Raw genomic sequence first — 17,360 nt, forward strand, 5'->3', positions numbered from 1 at the left:
AATAATTTTACATGATATTTAACCTGATATTTTAAAAAACCAAAGGTAAATGAATACTATGCAATATATTCACATAATATAACGAATAAATTAGTTATTTTAAAACACGTAAATGATATTTTTATTCTTTAAATCACCACTAATTAATTTTACTTATTTTTTAAATTATAATTATTATTTTATTTTTTATTATTTTAAATCACTAATTATTAAATTTAATTATTTTTAAAAAAAGATACTTATTTGCATATCACATGTTTTCACCAGTTAAATATTATATAAATATAAATAAAACATCTATGACAATTTAAATATGTTTTTCAATTTTTTAAAAATAAAATCGTGATAGAAGATAAATTTCAAAACAATTAATATTTTATATAAGAAGTGATTGATGCTAATAATATTACTTGACTATTGAGATAAAAAATCTAAGAAAAAAGAAAAAATATTTTTAAACTTCCAAACAGTACAGGACATAAATCCGGAGCAAAAAAATTTTCTAGTATTATAGTAATATTGATAAGTTTTATATTTCCTTGGCTTTATTAAAATTTAAAATTAGTAGGTAAGAATTTTGAGGATTTCTTCACCTTAATAAGAAAACCAGTTTTTGTTTTCTATTATTTTAATTTTATTGTCTAGAGAAGTGACTATTAATAATTAAAAGATGGAATTAATTCTTTTTATTTATGCATCCATATCCCAGCATATTGAATTGTTCGACAACCACGTTTGTAGGATCAAAAGACTAGACACGTGTCGCATATCTAATGCACCGCTTAGGGGCGAGTGAAGAGTATGGGTAGTATAGGAAGTGGAACACTGGAACAAGTTGAGGTGTTGAAAAACCCAAAGGGAGAGATGAAATAAAAGAGGCAGGGGCAATTTTCGTAATTAGCCAATAAGATGAGGTTATTTGTTAGTGCAAATGACAGCAACGCGCAAGAGATAGAGATAGAAAGCCAAAAACCAAAAACGCCATCATCCAAACAGCCCCTTCTCTCTCTTTTAAAAGACACCCTGTGGTTTTTCTCTGCCCTCTTAACTTTTTGCCCTCTCTCTCTCTCCTCTTATCGATTTCACAGACAATCTCCTCCTCACAGTTTCGTCTTCTCGATCTCACTGTGAGTCATCGACTCCCAATTTCTAACCCTAATTTCTCATATCCAATGCGATTTCTGCTTAGATCCCTAATTGCTTCTCAAATTACGGTTAATGTTCTCGTCGTCCGTGTTTTACCCCTTTTCTTGTTAAATATTCGAAGTTCTCGTATCATTGCATATTGAATTTCGTTTGTTGATTTTGTGGGTTTTATTATTGTATGTCTGCACGATTCTTTCTGTTCTTGTTAACGATTTAGTTGATCTGTGGTGTCTGTGCTGGGCCGTACTTCAATGCATAGGTTATTAATCTTTTTGGGAGTGATTTGGTGCTTTTATTAATCAATCAAATGATGTTAGAGTCGAAAGACTGTGGGGGGTTTTGTTTAGATTTATGTCTAGATTCCTCGATGCTATTATTATTGTTGTTCTTGTAGTCATCATCTTAATGTTGAAATTCACATGCAAATGCACCAGCTCTCACCTGTATGTTGTTGGTTACGATATTCATTCAGTGAATGATTAACAATCTTGAAACATTGTGAACTTGTTGTATTGACCGGTATATAATAGTTTTCAGTATCACAGCTGTGGTGTGGGTTTTTTTCCCCTCATATTTTTTATCTGGATAGTTTTCAAGAGTACGCTGGATAATATTTTTCATCTTTTTTTTTTCTTTTTTTTCTGGTTTAAGTTTTTGATGTCATGGTTTCGTATTTTTATTTGACATCAGTGTTTGTTGTTTATGCCTGTTTTCCTCCAGGGCAATCATGAGTGACAAAGGAGAAAGAACATGTCCCCTCTGTGCTGAAGAAATGGATTTGACGGATCAGCAGTTGAAGCCTTGCAAATGTGGTTATGAGGTTTGATTCTAAGTATTTTTTCGATTAATTTTTTTGTGAAGTCAGTGACTTGTTCCTTGGTTTGTAAAAAAGTTTTCCTTGTCTTCTAAAGAATATAATGTTTACCAGAGTTTATGATTTCTCTCTCCCGCTAGCTGATCTAATTAGTTGTGTTATTTTATTCAACCGACAACTGTGCTGAGTAGCATTTGTCTTTTGATTCAGTGTAACTATTATGTTGTTTTAACTGAGTTTTGGTGTTATTTCTCGTATTAGTCAGCACTTTTGATATTATTTCACTCCTAATTAAATCTCATTATTTCATATTTTGGAAATTGACTTGTACATGATGTGATGTAGATGCTGTCTGTGATCTGTTTCTGGGTGATATGTCTTAATCACAGAGCATCATTATGATTAATGTCAGTCTCATTCCTCCTTGATTGCAGATCTGTGTCTGGTGCTGGCATCATATTATGGATATGGCTGAGAAGGATGACACCGAGGGGCGATGCCCAGCATGTCGTTCTCCTTATGATAAGGAAAAGATTGTTGGGATGGCTGCAAACTGTGAGAGGTTATTCTGTGAGCCCTATTTTATTTCTGTAGGATTGTTTTTGTGTTATTGTTTCTGAAGCTCTCTTCTTCACCTCCTTATTCAATGAGCGTTAATTTATTTGTATAACTATTTGTCAGAATGAGAAAGGGTGGCAACAAAATTTTTAGTACGTGCTGAGTTTTATCAGAACTCAGGAAATGATGATAGCACTAGCAATGAGTTTTTCATTCTTAATAATTTTCAACATATTGTAGATAATGCATTAACAAGAAGAGTATGTTTGTATTACTTGTCAAAATAGTCTGTTGAATTCAATTAGATATATATTAGAAACTCTGAAGCTTTCATTGCTTGATATGAAGCAAAAGAGCTGAATTTGTTGTTCCTCAGACCTTATTATTCTATTGGTTATGCATACTGAGGAAACATTAGACTTTTCTTGTGCATTTATGGTGATGCTATTTTTCCTGTAGATTGGTGAATGAAGTTACTATGGAGAAAAAGATGAAGACTCAGAAGGCGAAGTCAAAATCATCTGATGGGCGCAAGCAGCTCAGCAGTGTGCGAGTGATTCAGAGGAACCTTGTTTACATAGTTGGTTTACCTCTCAATCTTGCAGACGAAGATGTATACATTTCACCTCCTTCTCTCTTGAGCACCTGAATGTTTCCATTCTTTTCGTTTGTTCTCTTTTTTATTTTGGATATTTTGGGTCTGTTTCTTATTTTAATCATTCATTGTATAGCTTCTTCAGCGGAGAGAGTATTTTGGTCAGTATGGGAAGGTCTTAAAAGTATCAATGTCTCGAACGGCTGCTGGTGTCATCCAACAGTTTCCAAATGATACATGCAGTGTGTAAGTGTATTCTATTCAAGTTTGTGGTTTCAGATGATATTGTGGGTTTCTGTTAATTATTAGCTTGCCACAGTAAATGGAACCTGTACTGTTTAATCTTGTTGTCATTGATATGAATTGAATAGCTTTGGGTTATTGGACATTTCTTTCCACTTAAGAAGGGAGGAATAACTAGAGAAAAGAAGAGTTCATGTACTGTAATCTTTTTCTTTCATGGAAGGAAAACACGAAAAAGCTGCTTTACTTGGTTAAAAAAAAAACTGAGAATGGGGCATCTTCTCCCTTTCTTGATTTATTTCCTGCTGCCATATTAGCACACATGATTATCTTTATCCTTATGTTATACTGTATTAATATGAATAGCATAGTTCCTAATAAAAGATTCCTGTTTCAGATATATAACTTATTCAAAAGAAGAGGAAGCAATTCGTTGTATTCAAAATGTACATGGATTTGTGTTGGAGGGTAGACCTTTAAGGTACAAAATATTTGCTTTCACTGAAACTTGTCTTAAATAGGATGCTTAGAATTATGTTTTTGAATTTAAAATTTCAGGGCTTGTTTTGGAACCACAAAATATTGTCATGCATGGCTTCGAAGTGTGGTATGAGAATTACTAGTCTACACAAAATTTTCAAATTATGCAATTAATTGTGCTTATAATTGATGGGAGATCTCCATGACCCAGCCTTGCAGCAATCCGGATTGTCTATATTTGCATGAGATTGGCTCTCAAGAAGATAGCTTTACTAAAGATGAAATAATTTCAGCTTACACCAGGTTTGCGATCTTTGTATTCAAGCTATTTAATTGGTTAAAACGAAGAAGAGTGTTTAAATTATATATTGTGGTGGACAAAAGATGCGTTCTGAAGCATGTTTACTGACTGTGCTTTACTTTACTTGTAATTGCTTGCACTGAATGTAGTGTTTTTCAAATAATTATATCTTGACTCACTTTGATATTTTGAAGAAGTCGAGTTCAGCAGATCACTGGTACAACTAACAATATGCAACGGCGGTCAGGGAATGTATTACCTCCTCCACTGGATGACAATATGAATTCTACTTCTGCAAATCCTATTGTGAAAAATCCTTCAAGTGTAAGACATTTTTTAATCTTCCCTGGAACCCATTTTGTTTGTATATCAGCCTTTGCCATATTGATGTTTAGAGCTCTTTTGAATTTTTTTCTTTAAGGGCTGAACTGAGTTAAGTGTATATACACTCAGTGATGCATTGAAACTGACATTTAATTTTATTTTTGAGGCAGAACTCTGTTAGCACTGTTAGAGGTTCACCTCCGAATGGAATTTATGAGAGACATGTTCCCCTCCCTGCTAGTGCTGCGTGGTATGTACTGTGTATAATTTTGTATTTGGCTTTGAAGATTGAACTTATCCAAAGATAGTTATGGTTCCAAGCTATGTTTATATTTCACAGGGGTACCCCGGCAACAAATTGTCAGCCCCCAGCTGGAGGTCTATCTTATCCAAATGGGCCATCCAAGCCCAAACCTGATACAGGCAGCAGCTCACTAGCATTTTCTGCAGCTGTTACAGGCTCAATTCAGGCTTCTGATGTTCCAAAGAGACCACCATCGAGTGATGGGAGTCATAGTATGACAACTAGAGTGAAAAGTGAATTGTTGAAACCTGTTAAACAATACAACAATAGTGTGGACAGTCTGGTTAGTTCAGGAGAAAAATCTTTATCCTCTGATGCTCCTGTTCCTGTGAATTTGAACAGCCAGTTGTCTTCTCTACCATTGTCCCGAGATAGTGAGGGCAATTGTACTACAGCAAACACAATAAATTCTACTAACTTGACTGGACAGTCTTGTAATTCCGGTCCTGAGGAAGCAATGCCTGCTACCAATGAAGAGATTCCGAAGTTGTCCATTGAGTTGTCCTCAATTAACATTGATGGAAATGCTGAACATTGCAGTATAACCAAACCTAATAGCCCGCCTACCGAATATGTCTTGATTAAATCTCCCCAAATTCAAGGATCACAATATGAAGACAGATTTAGGGATGTAATAACTACAAATGTGGCTGGTAAAGCTATGCCGGATAACGAGGTTTGTAATTCTATGGAACAGGGTGATTGGAAATTGGATTCTCAATCTCAAGTAGCATCAAATGCCATGGAATTCGATGATGATGTAACATCTTTTGACAATCAAAGACTCAAGGATCCAGAAGTTGTTTGTCGTTCTTATTTGCCCAAGTCAACTGGTTTCCTTCATGTATCAGACCTTTCCAGCCCTCGTCTTCTGCAGCATGGTGAAAGTTGTACTGCCATGAGTGCAGGTTCTGTATCTGTTGATGAATCTATATTACATGCATCTAATATATTATGCAACGACCACTCTGATAAATTGGTCAGCAGCAGCTCCTATAGTCTGCTTAATGACGAAAGAAATGGTCATAGCATTCAAAGATTAGTTAGTGAAGCAGTAAATTCTGGACATGATGTTACTATGGATAAGGGTGAAAGTAGTATAATTTCAAATATTTTGTCCATGGACTTTGATGCCTGGGATGACTCACTAACATCACCACATAATTTAGCTAAGTTGTTGGGTGACAATACTGAGAACCAGTCTGGTCCTTTAAACAAATCTAGTTCTTGGAAAGTTCACAGTAACAATCAATCAAGATTTTCTTTTGCGAGGCAGGAGGAATCCAAAATCCAAATGTTTGATGCGAATGCTTCTTATGGTGTAAACCATCAACGTCCAAATAATAAAGTTTTCCAGAATTTTTCAGAAAGAGACTTGTATATGGATAAGTTGGGCATTGCGAATGGATTTCGTACAAGTAACTTTGAGGAAGCTGAAAATATTGGTAGTGGTCATTTCATTTCATCTAATAAGCTTTCAGGTGAGTAATACTATCTTCCTTTAGCAGCCTACTATAACTTATTTATATATTCTTTAATACGATGCCATTTCTTATTATTATTTCCTCTGCTGCTGTAACGTACATGTATTTGAAATATTTCTTCATGATATTGTAATCTTAGGCGCATTTTGGTTACACTCTCTTTTCCATTTTATATTATAATTTTCTCTGCCTTTGAAAATTGAAAATTTATAGCTTCCTTGACTTTCTGAATTACTGTTTCTCGTGTATACTTGTTTGCAACCTGATTATTTGTGCTGTTTGTGGCATTTGATTACACAACTGTGCTTTGAAGATATTCTATGTGCACGTGGAAAGGGGAAAAGTTGCTGCTGTAACGCACATGTATTTGAAATATTTCTTCATGATATTGTAATCTTAGGCACATTTTGGTTACACTCTCTTTTCCATTGTATATTATAATTTTCTCTGCCTTGAAAATTGAAAATTTATAGCTTCCTTGACTTTCTGAATTACTGTTTCTCGTGTATACTTGTTTGCAACCTGATTATTTGTGCTGTTTGTGGCATTTGATTACACAACTGTGCTTTGAAGGTATTCTATGTGCACGTGGAAAGGGGAAAGTTGTATCTTTGTGTTGACTTTTTAACAAGGTTGGAAGACTTTGAGAAATGACATTTTTCTTGGCTTGTGATGTAATTGTCTTCAACTCAATAGCTGCTGAAACTAGTGAGCCAATATTGAGTAATTTTTTTAACGTCACAGGAGTTAAATAACTAAATAGTGAAAATCTTCAGCTGGAAGGGAACTTCAAAGCCTATTTGGCTCGTTTAAAAATTCTGAAAAGTGTTGTGTATGTTGAATGGTAGAAATTGTATGTTGAGTGTGAGAAAAATAACTGGAGAATTTAAATTTTCAATTGTTTTGATTATTTATTGAATTGCTGAATGTGAAAGAAAATTATGTACACTGTAACAAAATGTGGTTTACCAGCTGCTGGTTCTGTTACTGGATTGCTTCCTGTAAGGTTAGAGAGTTCAAAACTATTAGCTATGGTTAAGTATCCACTATTTGGGCACTGCATGTTTACTTTTCTCTGAATTTGTGCCTGGCAATGTGTTATATTGATTACAGGTGTCTCAGATTTTTGTTTTCATCTAACGTTTTACCTTGCTTTCATTATGGTTACAGCCATCTCAAGAGCACAAGTTTCGGCCCCACCGGGATTTTCCATTCCAAGCAGGCCACCACCACCTGGTTTTTCTTCCAATGAGAGAGTGGATCAGGCTTTTGACTCCATTTCTGGTTAGTTGGTTAGTTTTGGTTCTTATTATCTTTCTAGTCACCCTTTTTTGTAGTATTAGTTGAATTTATTAGTCCTTTTGACAGGGAATTCTATGCTTGATCATTCTTCCCTCTTGAGAAATTCATATCAGTCACCTTCAGCTGGAAACCTTGGTGGTGCTGGGGATATTGAATACATGGACCCTGCTATTTTGGCAGTTGGCAAAGGGAGACTTCAAGGTGCACTGAACAGCCCCACACTGGACATTCGATCCAATTTTATGCCTCAACTAAATTACTTTGAAAATGATGCCAGACTGCAATTATTGATGCAAAGATCTCTGTCACCACAGCAAAACCATAGATTTTCTGAAATTGGGAATACTTTTTCTCAACTTGGTGATTCTTTTGCTGTTTCTTCAAGGTTAGATCAATCACAAGTCAGTAATCTGAGCCCATTCCAACAGCTGTCTATGCAGCAGTCTGCAAATGCAGTCTTGTCAAATGGGCAATGGGATGGGTGGAATGAGGTGCAGACTGGAAATGGTTTGGGTGTGGCCGAGCTTTTGAGAAATGAAAGACTTGGGTTTAATAAATTTTACTCAGGATACGATGATTCAAAATTTCGGATGCCAAATTCCGGGGATCTTTACAACAGAACATTTGGGATGTGACCTTTTGCTAGTTGTGTCATTGTTATTGTTGGAAATGGTAAAACCTAGCAGAAATGGACAAACAATTTTTTGTGTTGCTGAGGATCATGGAAGTTATTCTTGCTGGCGGGTATTGTGCTACCTAATGATGAAGCTCCCCAAAGTATAATTATGGCTACAGTTGGTAATTAGTAAACTTGCTCTGTTTTCATGATTTAATTGGCTTAAAGTGGCTTTGCCCATATTGCATAAAGTTCATGAAAGTGTGTTTACCTACCTGTGCCAAAACGAGATTGTATAAAAAAACTAATACGTTTTTGAAGTGGATTTCATGTTTTCCATGTGAAGATGGCATTGGTGTTTGCTTTTTTTAAGGTGATTGTGTACTCATTTCGCTCTCTTTTCTTTGTAGTTCTGGATTGGCTGAAGTGAGCTTGTTTTGGGATTTTAAGATATCAACTGTCAGTGCTAACGTGATCAAACTGGCAGGTAGATCATAGTTGATCATAGTTGAGTGTTCCTTCATATTACTGAGCATGGAAACTTGATTCAAAATCAAGTAGATCAGTCTTATCTATTGCTTGTAACTTACCATTTAGTTTTATCTACCCTTGTTGGTAGTGGTTGGATGCGACTAGTGAAAGCAAATTTTGTTTTTAGAAGTTTACATGCTAGAGTTTGTCTACTGCTGGGTATGAGATAGATCATTTTCTAACTGGAAAGATCCATGTGATGTGAATGATATACTGTTGCGCTCTGTTATAGCTTATAGCCATATTTTTCCTTTTACATATGTTTTTCATAGCTATTATTAAATTTACCTCTTCTTTTTCCGTGAAGTTATTCTTATAATCGTTTCATATTATATTTACCGCGAGACAAGTGTCTGATGCACTGCTTTTCCCCCTAAATTTTTGTGCTCCCCGTTTCTTGGTTATTATTTTGGTGGCTTCTGATTTTGATACTGTTCTTCGAACTAATATAACCAGCAGGGACGGCGTGACCCATGCCTTTGTTATGATTAACTTTGGGCATATCTCTATTACCGGTCTCTATTCTGCATTCTCCGGAGCAGCTGAAAACCTTTGTGTATAAACATAATGTTGGGGACATGATTGTTCTCTGGAAGTGATCGGTTATGTATTATTAGAAACGTTTCTGTCTATTTTGGGTTACACAATTCATTTGTGTGCTGTGGGATACCCAATTCATTTTTGTTGACTGAGATTGGTTATATCTCATAATTGTCATTGGTAATTTGTCAAGTCTGTCACTTTGACAGTGTTCATTTTGGCAGGAAGGATTCCCTTTGCCCCTAATGTGCCCGCTTTCTCGTTTGCCCACTCACTTCATAAAGAGAGGGTAAAATTTGTCTTTATAGCCCAAGAGTAACATTATCAATTTTGATTTTATTTTGGTAATATAAACCAGTTAATATCAAACATGCTTTTAATTCTTCAATGCATTTTATATTGAATTATAAATTCTTTTAAAAATATGCTCAGGTATAGAGGATTAAAAATGTTTTTAATGTTCTGTTGAAAGTTCAATTCCAGTGTTGTCGAATAGTCTTCGCAACCCCTTAATTATATTTTAATAAAATGAATTTTGATCTTTGTCTAATTATATTTTAGAAATATTGATACAAGTGTTTTCAAAGTAGTTCAACTAGAGTTGCGTAGAAGTTTATTGGAGTTTAGCAAAATATAAGGTGATTAAACAAAAGCAGAGAAAAAGATGCAGGTGTGTGAACTGATGTCAGCTCCCAGCATCAAAGCTTTAAGGATATACCCTTTCTCAAGCCACAAAGTCTTCAAGAAACACTAGAAAGAATGATTATGTATATTGGGTGATGTTCCTAACTCCGAAGTTAAATGTTTGTGTTGACAAATTGGTCCAGAGTGTAGCTGATAACTTCACTGATTTTTGTGTTGCTCATTAACCCGTTCTAACTAATTTTAAAATTTTAGTAAGACATTACTTTCTATTTCACTAACCGACTTTTAAATGAGTAAGACTAACCAACTTTTGAATTTGAGTAGGACTAATAACTGTCTACTTTTTATTTTCTCGTCTTTATAAACAATTAATTTTATATTTACAGGCTAATAAATTATTATGGTGTTGATGGTATAATGAGGATGTTTGAAATATTAGTGATGTAAATTATAATATTAGTAATAATAATTGTTATTATAATATTGGTATTGGTAATGATGATAACCAAGATAAATAATATAAAGTCTCATTATTTTTATGATGATAGACGATTAGAATTTATTCAAATAAATATATAATTAAATTTATTGTAGACAAGTATTTTTTGAGTTCTATTATATTATAATTGTAATATATATATATATATATATATATATATATATATATATATATATATTTCAATTTAAAAAATAAATATTTAGATAAAGATAAAAAAAGTATAATTTTAAGATGACATAAATTTTCTTAAGTAATTTTCAAAATAACATGTGAAATGCACGCCTAATTAAAAAAATATAAAAAATGTTTAATAGGAGGGTGACATAATTTTCTAGTAATGTGTGCGTATGTTGTTGCATTTTGACCGGTATAATCGAGTTGAAAGATTAAACATTTAAGAGGTTGTTAAATGGATTTGTGTAAACTTGTGAAATGAGTAAGTTTTAAACTAATTACTACTCTAAAAATAGATAAGATTTGCATCATAAAAAATGTAAATCATTTTAAAAATAAATAAATTATACAAACATATTAAACAACATAACTAATTTTATTTCATTAATTAAAAAAAACAACTCCAAACAAATTCATCCTCTAGTCATCACTAAATGAAAGGATCCATTTTGGGATAGTTAGGGTCCAGTTTCTATTATTATGTAAGTTATTATTCTATCTTTTAACTAATTAGCCAACTTTCTTCTTGAGAAGTCAACCTTTTTTAAGCACTATCTTAATAGATTAGGCCCATTAGCCATGCTAACTAAATTACCTTCTTCAATGCACCATGTCACCTCTTCTGTCACAACTATTTACACCACTGATGTCAATGCTTCCAACTATACATTTATTCTCCATTGCCGTTGCACTCTTTAAGGTTAGGAAGTAGAAGAGAACTTCATCCTAGAAAATTTGTTTCGGAAGTATTTCATGTATTCCAAAAATGATGTTCTATAAATCATGTTCCGGAATATATTTCATGTTTCAAAAATTTACTCCGACTAGAAAACTCCTTCAGGAGGATATCATTTCATTTCAAAAATTTTATTCTAGAAAACTAACTTTGAAATGTGTTTCAGAAAGTACTCTGATCAATTTGAAGAAAGTTTGTTTGAGAAGATTTCCAACACTAGTAATCCAAAAATAACTTTTACAAAGAGTAAAATAGTTATTTTAAAATTTGTGGTGGTGTAGTAAAAAATGATGGGGTGAAAGAAAAAAAACACTAATTAATACTAACTTCTCATAATTAGGGATGGAATTATAGTTGTCTTCACCCATATTTGAATTTATTTGACACCAAATAAGGGATTGAAGGATGAATTACTATATGTTTAAGGACCGTATGATTATATAAGTACTTGTCAATTTTTAGAGCTGTCAAAATGGGTTATAATTCGCGGGTCAATCCGGTTCACCACGGATTTGAGTCAGGTTGAGTATGAAAAAATTGTATTTTTTTTATGCGAGTTAGATTTCAACCCAGCTCATTTAAACCCGGCTCATGCGGGTTGAATCCGTGGTGGGCCGGGTTGAACCACCAACCCACCTACCTAATTTTATTTTATTAAAATTTAATTATAATTTTATAAAAAATTATTTATTATTTTATTTTTGCTTGAAAAAATTATTTAAGTTTCTTATTTTCAAAATTAGTTAAACACCCTTTGTTTAGATTTGAATTATAGAAAGTTTGTAATTTTTTTATTTAAAAAAAATTGTAATTAAGTAACCCACTGAGCTAACCCGTTCACCAATCTGTGGTGGGTTGGGCCGTGTTCAAATTTTTCTGACTCGCTAATAAATGAGCCGAGTTGGATTGACTCACTAACTGATCAACCCGTGATGAACTGGGCCAGGTCGGGCCGGGTGACCCGTTTTGACAGCTCTATCAATTTCTATATTATATGTGACTTCATTTATTCCATTTTAAAAAATTAATGAGTTATGAAAATTGTCTTAATTACATCACATAATTTTGGTTTATATAACAGTTCTACTTCTGATTGATCCTATCTTGTGACATTTATAATTGAGGAAATTTTACGGTTACATAATTTATATAAAAGTTTTCATTGCTAACAAGAATGATGATAAAAGATATTTTCAAGTATTTTTTTAAGATTAATTAAGTTTCATGTTTTTGATAAAATATGATATTTTCAATTAAGTTCTTATTAATTTTTTGTTTTATTGAGTATTAAAAATATTTAAAATTTTCAATTGAGTTATTTAATTTTTTTTATTGACTGAATGACATAGTTATTATCTTATTTCGTTATCTCGTTAATTTATCTTTATTTACCTCCACATGTTATTCGGTGTTAATATTAAATGACCTAGTTTTGTAATTAAATTTTTATTATTGGATAAGGTACAAGAAAACTAATAAGAACAAAATTAATCTCTTCGACAATATGTTAATGATAAATTCAAATTCTGAGCAAAGAAGAAAAAAGTGGCACCTTTAGGATGAATAAAAGTAGAACAAAATAGAAGTTTTTCTCCCTCTTTAGGGACATGACTTTATTTGGAAGGCAAAGATGAACGTGTCACGAGAAAATCACGTGACATCCTATTAGGCATCTGATTTTGGTGTGGATGGGATTCACAACATTACATCCATTCATAAGTTATTATATAGGATAATGATACTTTGAAAATATTTTTTTATAATATTTTAATATCATCTATCTGTCATTCTGTAATTGATCTAAAATTATTCTACAATCAATAATAATAATCATAAATATCAATATGGATCAATCATAGAATGACACGTAGATGATGTTAAAATGTTGTCAAAAAATTATTATCAAAGTATCATTATCCTTTTGAATAAGAATGAAAGGAAAGTTGTAAGTACAGAGACAGAATCATAGGAAAGTATTTCAAAATGTAACAATTTAGATATTAACTATGGTGTGATGATGATCCAAATGATAAAATTGAAAGTAGAAATCTGAACTCCAATCTCATATTTGTTTTGTAATCTTCCGATAATATATTTAAATTTTAATTTTAATTTTTTATTCGTTTTCATTTATTTTCATATAACACATTTGTTTTGCAATTTTCCTAAAATCATATTTTGATTTTGATTTTTTTTCTTACTTCTTATTCATCGTCCTCCATCAATAAGACAATAGTCATATTAATATCAAAACTATACAATGCAAAATAATATATGGAGACAACTAAGAAAGTTGACAAAGACAAAATAACTAATATGTTATTCTAATACTTTAGTTGAAATTATTTAAAATTATCATGAAATTAAAACTTGTTTTTATAAAATTTGTAAAGACTTTAACTCCAAACCAAACCTTCTTAACTTACTTCACATTGTAAGTTAAAATTGTTAAATACTTATTTTCTTCAAATCGAATTGAGGTTGTGTTTATAAACAATAATTCCACGCTTAAAATATATTACAAATGAAAAAGAAAGAGAAAGTAAATAATCATATATGAATATTTGTTATTTTTAAACATCTATCTCCTAATCATCCTTTTCCTATGTATATATTTTTTAATTATATCATATTTCTTATAGTATCTGTGTTTGTTTTTTTTTTGGATAAACGTCATATAGCACTTTGAATGTCTGTGTATCAGTTTGCAACAAATTAAATAAGATGTGAAATTCACTAAGTTTTATGATTTTTTTTTAAATTAATAATCTTAGAATTACATATAAGTTTTACATTATTTCTTGGGCTTACTTTGTTTACTTAGGCCTAATGTTAAACATGCACCATGATGTTGAGAATATAAGTATATATTAGTATCACTATCTGAGATCCTATTGAACATATTAGGCTAATCAGAACCAATGAGTAGAAATGTTGACAAAATGGCAAAAATTTTAAGCAATGCAGAGGTAGTTTTCTTGATAGTTATTAGGAATATAGTTAATCCCTCTATTCTTTTACAACTAAATTTTAATCAATTTATTATTATTTATATTAAATAAGCAGTTAATTTTAGTTGATACAAATACACACAAATCACAATTAAATAATAGTGAAAGTTAAAAAAAAAATCATGTGCAACGATCGTCTAGTGATTTTGAAAGAGGATGCAGTGGAGAAGAGAGAAAAAATAATTTGGTCAGCTTAGTGATTAAATTATAACTTAAGAGTATTTTAGTTTTGTCATTGTTAGTATGACAGTACAGATAGTAATCATAGGAGTGTAATAAGCAAAAGTTCGGATGATAATGATACCTTACAACCTTTTTGTAACTTTCATTTTAAATCATTTTGAATTTAAAAGCTAATATTTAGGAACATTAAACGAGATTCTATATAAGTAGAAATATCTATTCTATTTGAAATACTTTTAAGAATGAATTTTTTATAATGCAACATCATACCGTAAAACAAATACATCTAAAGCATTTGTAAAATATCTTTTGGATTCTGTTAATATATGTAATAAGTATTACTATAAATGCATTTAAATATAATTTGTCTCACATTTAAGGAATGTTTAAAATTAAGAAAGGATAATTATCATTAAAGGAATGTTTAAAATAAATTTATATTAGATATCATAATTATAGTGATATTCAAAGTTCATTAAAACAAAAAAATTAAAATAAGGTATGAAAAGACTATAAAGCTCATGAAAAAAAATTATATTTTTTGAAATATAAACAAACTATACTTATTATAAAAAAAATTGAAAATGAAACATTAAATTACTTATATTTTTATTTATGAATAAAACAAAATTTATTAATTAACTTATCAATACAACGTTTTTCTTCAAAAAAAATTAATTACACATTCTTACAAAAATATAAACACTGACTTCATCTCTTTCTAAAATTTCAATAAAACCACATGTTGATCCAATAAACCACACGTTAATCCAATAAACATTGACAAATTAGTAGAATCAATTTCGAACCAAATTCTCGAAAAATTCTTTCTCCAAATATGCTTCGAAATATAAATAATTTCATAAACTCAAGGTAAATATGTTTATCCATAAAAAAAATTGAACATATTCCTGTACTTTGTCTGAAAATTTAGAGGGGTTTAAAGTAAAGGAATGTTCAAACTCAAAACATAAATTTAAAACATTTAAAAATTTATTTAAAATGTAATTAACTACATTTATTTCATTTCAGTTACTCTTTTTTTTTAAAATAATTAACCAGGAAATGTCAGCAAGTAGTCAACTAGTTTTTTTTTTGGAAAGTGAGACTAAAAGAATTTAATATAAATGAGCCATAATGATGTAGAAAATATCATAGCTTGTAGAAATGGGAGTTAAAAGGGAGAATAAAAAGTATTATTGTTAATTAGGAAAGTAAAACAATATAATACAGTATCTTTTTTCTTTCTGCTGATTAAATGATGTTTATATTATCTTCACCATTTTTCCTTCTTTCAAAGGGACATCTATTTCTGTTTCTTCTCTCTTCCACCATTTCTCTACAGTACGAAAAGTTAAGGATTTTAATTTTTCAAATTATTTGAGTATGAAAATTGTATAAACGACTTCTGAAATATTAAAAATTATGGTAATTAGTATTTTTAAATAAATACTGAAACATAAACAACTATTAAATAGAGTATTTCGAATGAATATAAACAAGTTACATTTGTGGTGGTGATTGGATTTGTGGTATATGAAAATGACATGATTTGTTAGCTTTAGTTGGGAGCAGGCAGAACTGGGAGTAAGCTGAGAGATGGAAGAAGTGGAGAATATGGTCTCCATTTGGATAGATGCCCATACCAGAACATATCCATATATCATATTTTATCTCTTCACTTTTTCATATTCCCCACAAAACAGATTAATTTCACACCTGTAACTAATAAAATAAAATAAAAAAACCCAGCAAGCATTGCTAAATAAACAACGTGGTTGCATTAAAATTTTGCAGGAGCATTTTTAATTGACAATAACAATTCAAACAATAGAGCCGCAATCGTTTACCTGAAGAAAACAGAGTCTAGAGTTATTGCAATCATGTTACTCAAGTCATGGAAATGAAAGAAAAACAATATATAAGGATAGTTGTTTTGTCTTGTTATACGAGAAAAAAAGTATACTAATAATTTGTGTACCCCATATTATTTCTCTCTTTATTATAAAATATGTATATAATTTGTGCGCAGATAAGCTTATGATGTATTGTCGCTTTCTTATTATATTTCAAGTTGACAAAACTACTCATATGACACATATCGTCAACCGGAAAAATAAATTGATTTAAAGTCTGTTTTTGATTTAAAATATCTAGGTAGCAATGTAAGATGAAGGTGAACATATTTATGGTTATTATATGGTCTGAGTATAAACACTGACAAGTGTTGTAATGGAGCTGCCTCACAGGACTTGAGGGGTTGAAAGTTTTAGGCAAACAGCTTAACATCTGTAACCCAAGGGCAGGGAAAACAGAGACTTTGTCATTGACTGCACATTTGTCTGAGTATACAATATAAATAGTAATAACATTGTTCAATTCCCCATAGTTTTGGCCTGCTCTACTCATGTAATAGCTATCAAAATTTGAATGAAATTGCTCTGTTACCAATTTAGTAACTTGTCATCTTGACAAGTGTAATATAACTTTTGCCACCCATTGACATTCTCATTGGACCAGACTGATCCTCGCTGCTACAACGTTGCAGGGTGGCTCCTACTATTCACAATACAGTTCTATTTTTCTTTCCTCTTTATCATTTTGATATGATGGGTCGGAAGATATCGCCATCACCCAACTACAATATTAATGTTTTATCAATTCTAGACATTTCTTTTAGGTCTGTTTCATTCTTCCCATATAAAATATTAGTAACGTCAGTGTCGCCATATGAATACGATTTATATTCACAATGTACTAAACAACGAAAATAAAAATACTTTACGTTTCTCCATTTCTTGGATGCACAACTAGTGTGCCTATAATCTCAAAATAGGTGAGCAAGCCATGAAGCAATTTTGATTCCTGACAAAC

General features: G+C 31.4%; 1 protein-coding gene across 5 annotated transcripts; it reads left to right on the forward strand.

The window, feature by feature from the left end:
* Window positions 1-971: 971 nt before the first annotated feature.
* LOC108340287 (uncharacterized) lies at window positions 972-9,628 on the forward strand. 5 transcript variants are annotated; one of them, XM_052877457.1, is made up of 15 exons: window positions 972-1,127; window positions 1,867-1,966; window positions 2,395-2,522; window positions 2,978-3,131; window positions 3,250-3,359; window positions 3,754-3,837; window positions 3,915-3,963; window positions 4,048-4,139; window positions 4,332-4,461; window positions 4,632-4,711; window positions 4,802-6,246; window positions 7,420-7,533; window positions 7,618-8,349; window positions 8,578-8,654; window positions 9,463-9,628. In XM_052877457.1, the coding sequence occupies exons 2-13, from the start codon at window positions 1,874-1,876 to the stop codon at window positions 8,184-8,186; spliced, it is 3,048 nt and encodes a 1,015-aa protein (XP_052733417.1). In that variant the 5' UTR covers window positions 972-1,127; window positions 1,867-1,873; the 3' UTR covers window positions 8,187-8,349; window positions 8,578-8,654; window positions 9,463-9,628. The 5 variants fall into 5 exon arrangements, with proteins under 5 accessions (XP_052733417.1, XP_052733415.1, XP_052733416.1 ...); XM_052877455.1 differs by lacking the exon at window positions 9,463-9,628 and adding an exon at window positions 9,155-9,450; XM_052877456.1 differs by lacking the exon at window positions 9,463-9,628 and adding an exon at window positions 9,158-9,450.
* The last annotated feature ends 7,732 nt before the right edge of the window (window positions 9,629-17,360 follow it).

This window comes from Vigna angularis, chromosome 5 (genome assembly GCF_016808095.1).
Source record: "Vigna angularis cultivar LongXiaoDou No.4 chromosome 5, ASM1680809v1, whole genome shotgun sequence".
Classification (NCBI taxonomy): domain Eukaryota; kingdom Viridiplantae; phylum Streptophyta; class Magnoliopsida; order Fabales; family Fabaceae; genus Vigna; species Vigna angularis.

Bases quoted from the DNA above. Each gene is read 5' to 3' on its own strand.
- LOC108340287 (XM_052877457.1), top strand. From the start codon at position 1,874: ATGAGTGACAAAGGAGAAAGAACATGTCCCCTCTGTGCTGAAGAAATG. The intron at 1,967-2,394 runs GTTTGATTCTAA...CCTTGATTGCAG, and splicing joins CTTGCAAATGTGGTTATGAG to ATCTGTGTCTGGTGCTGGCA. The intron at 4,712-4,801 runs GTATGTACTGTG...TATATTTCACAG, and splicing joins CTCCCTGCTAGTGCTGCGTG to GGGTACCCCGGCAACAAATT.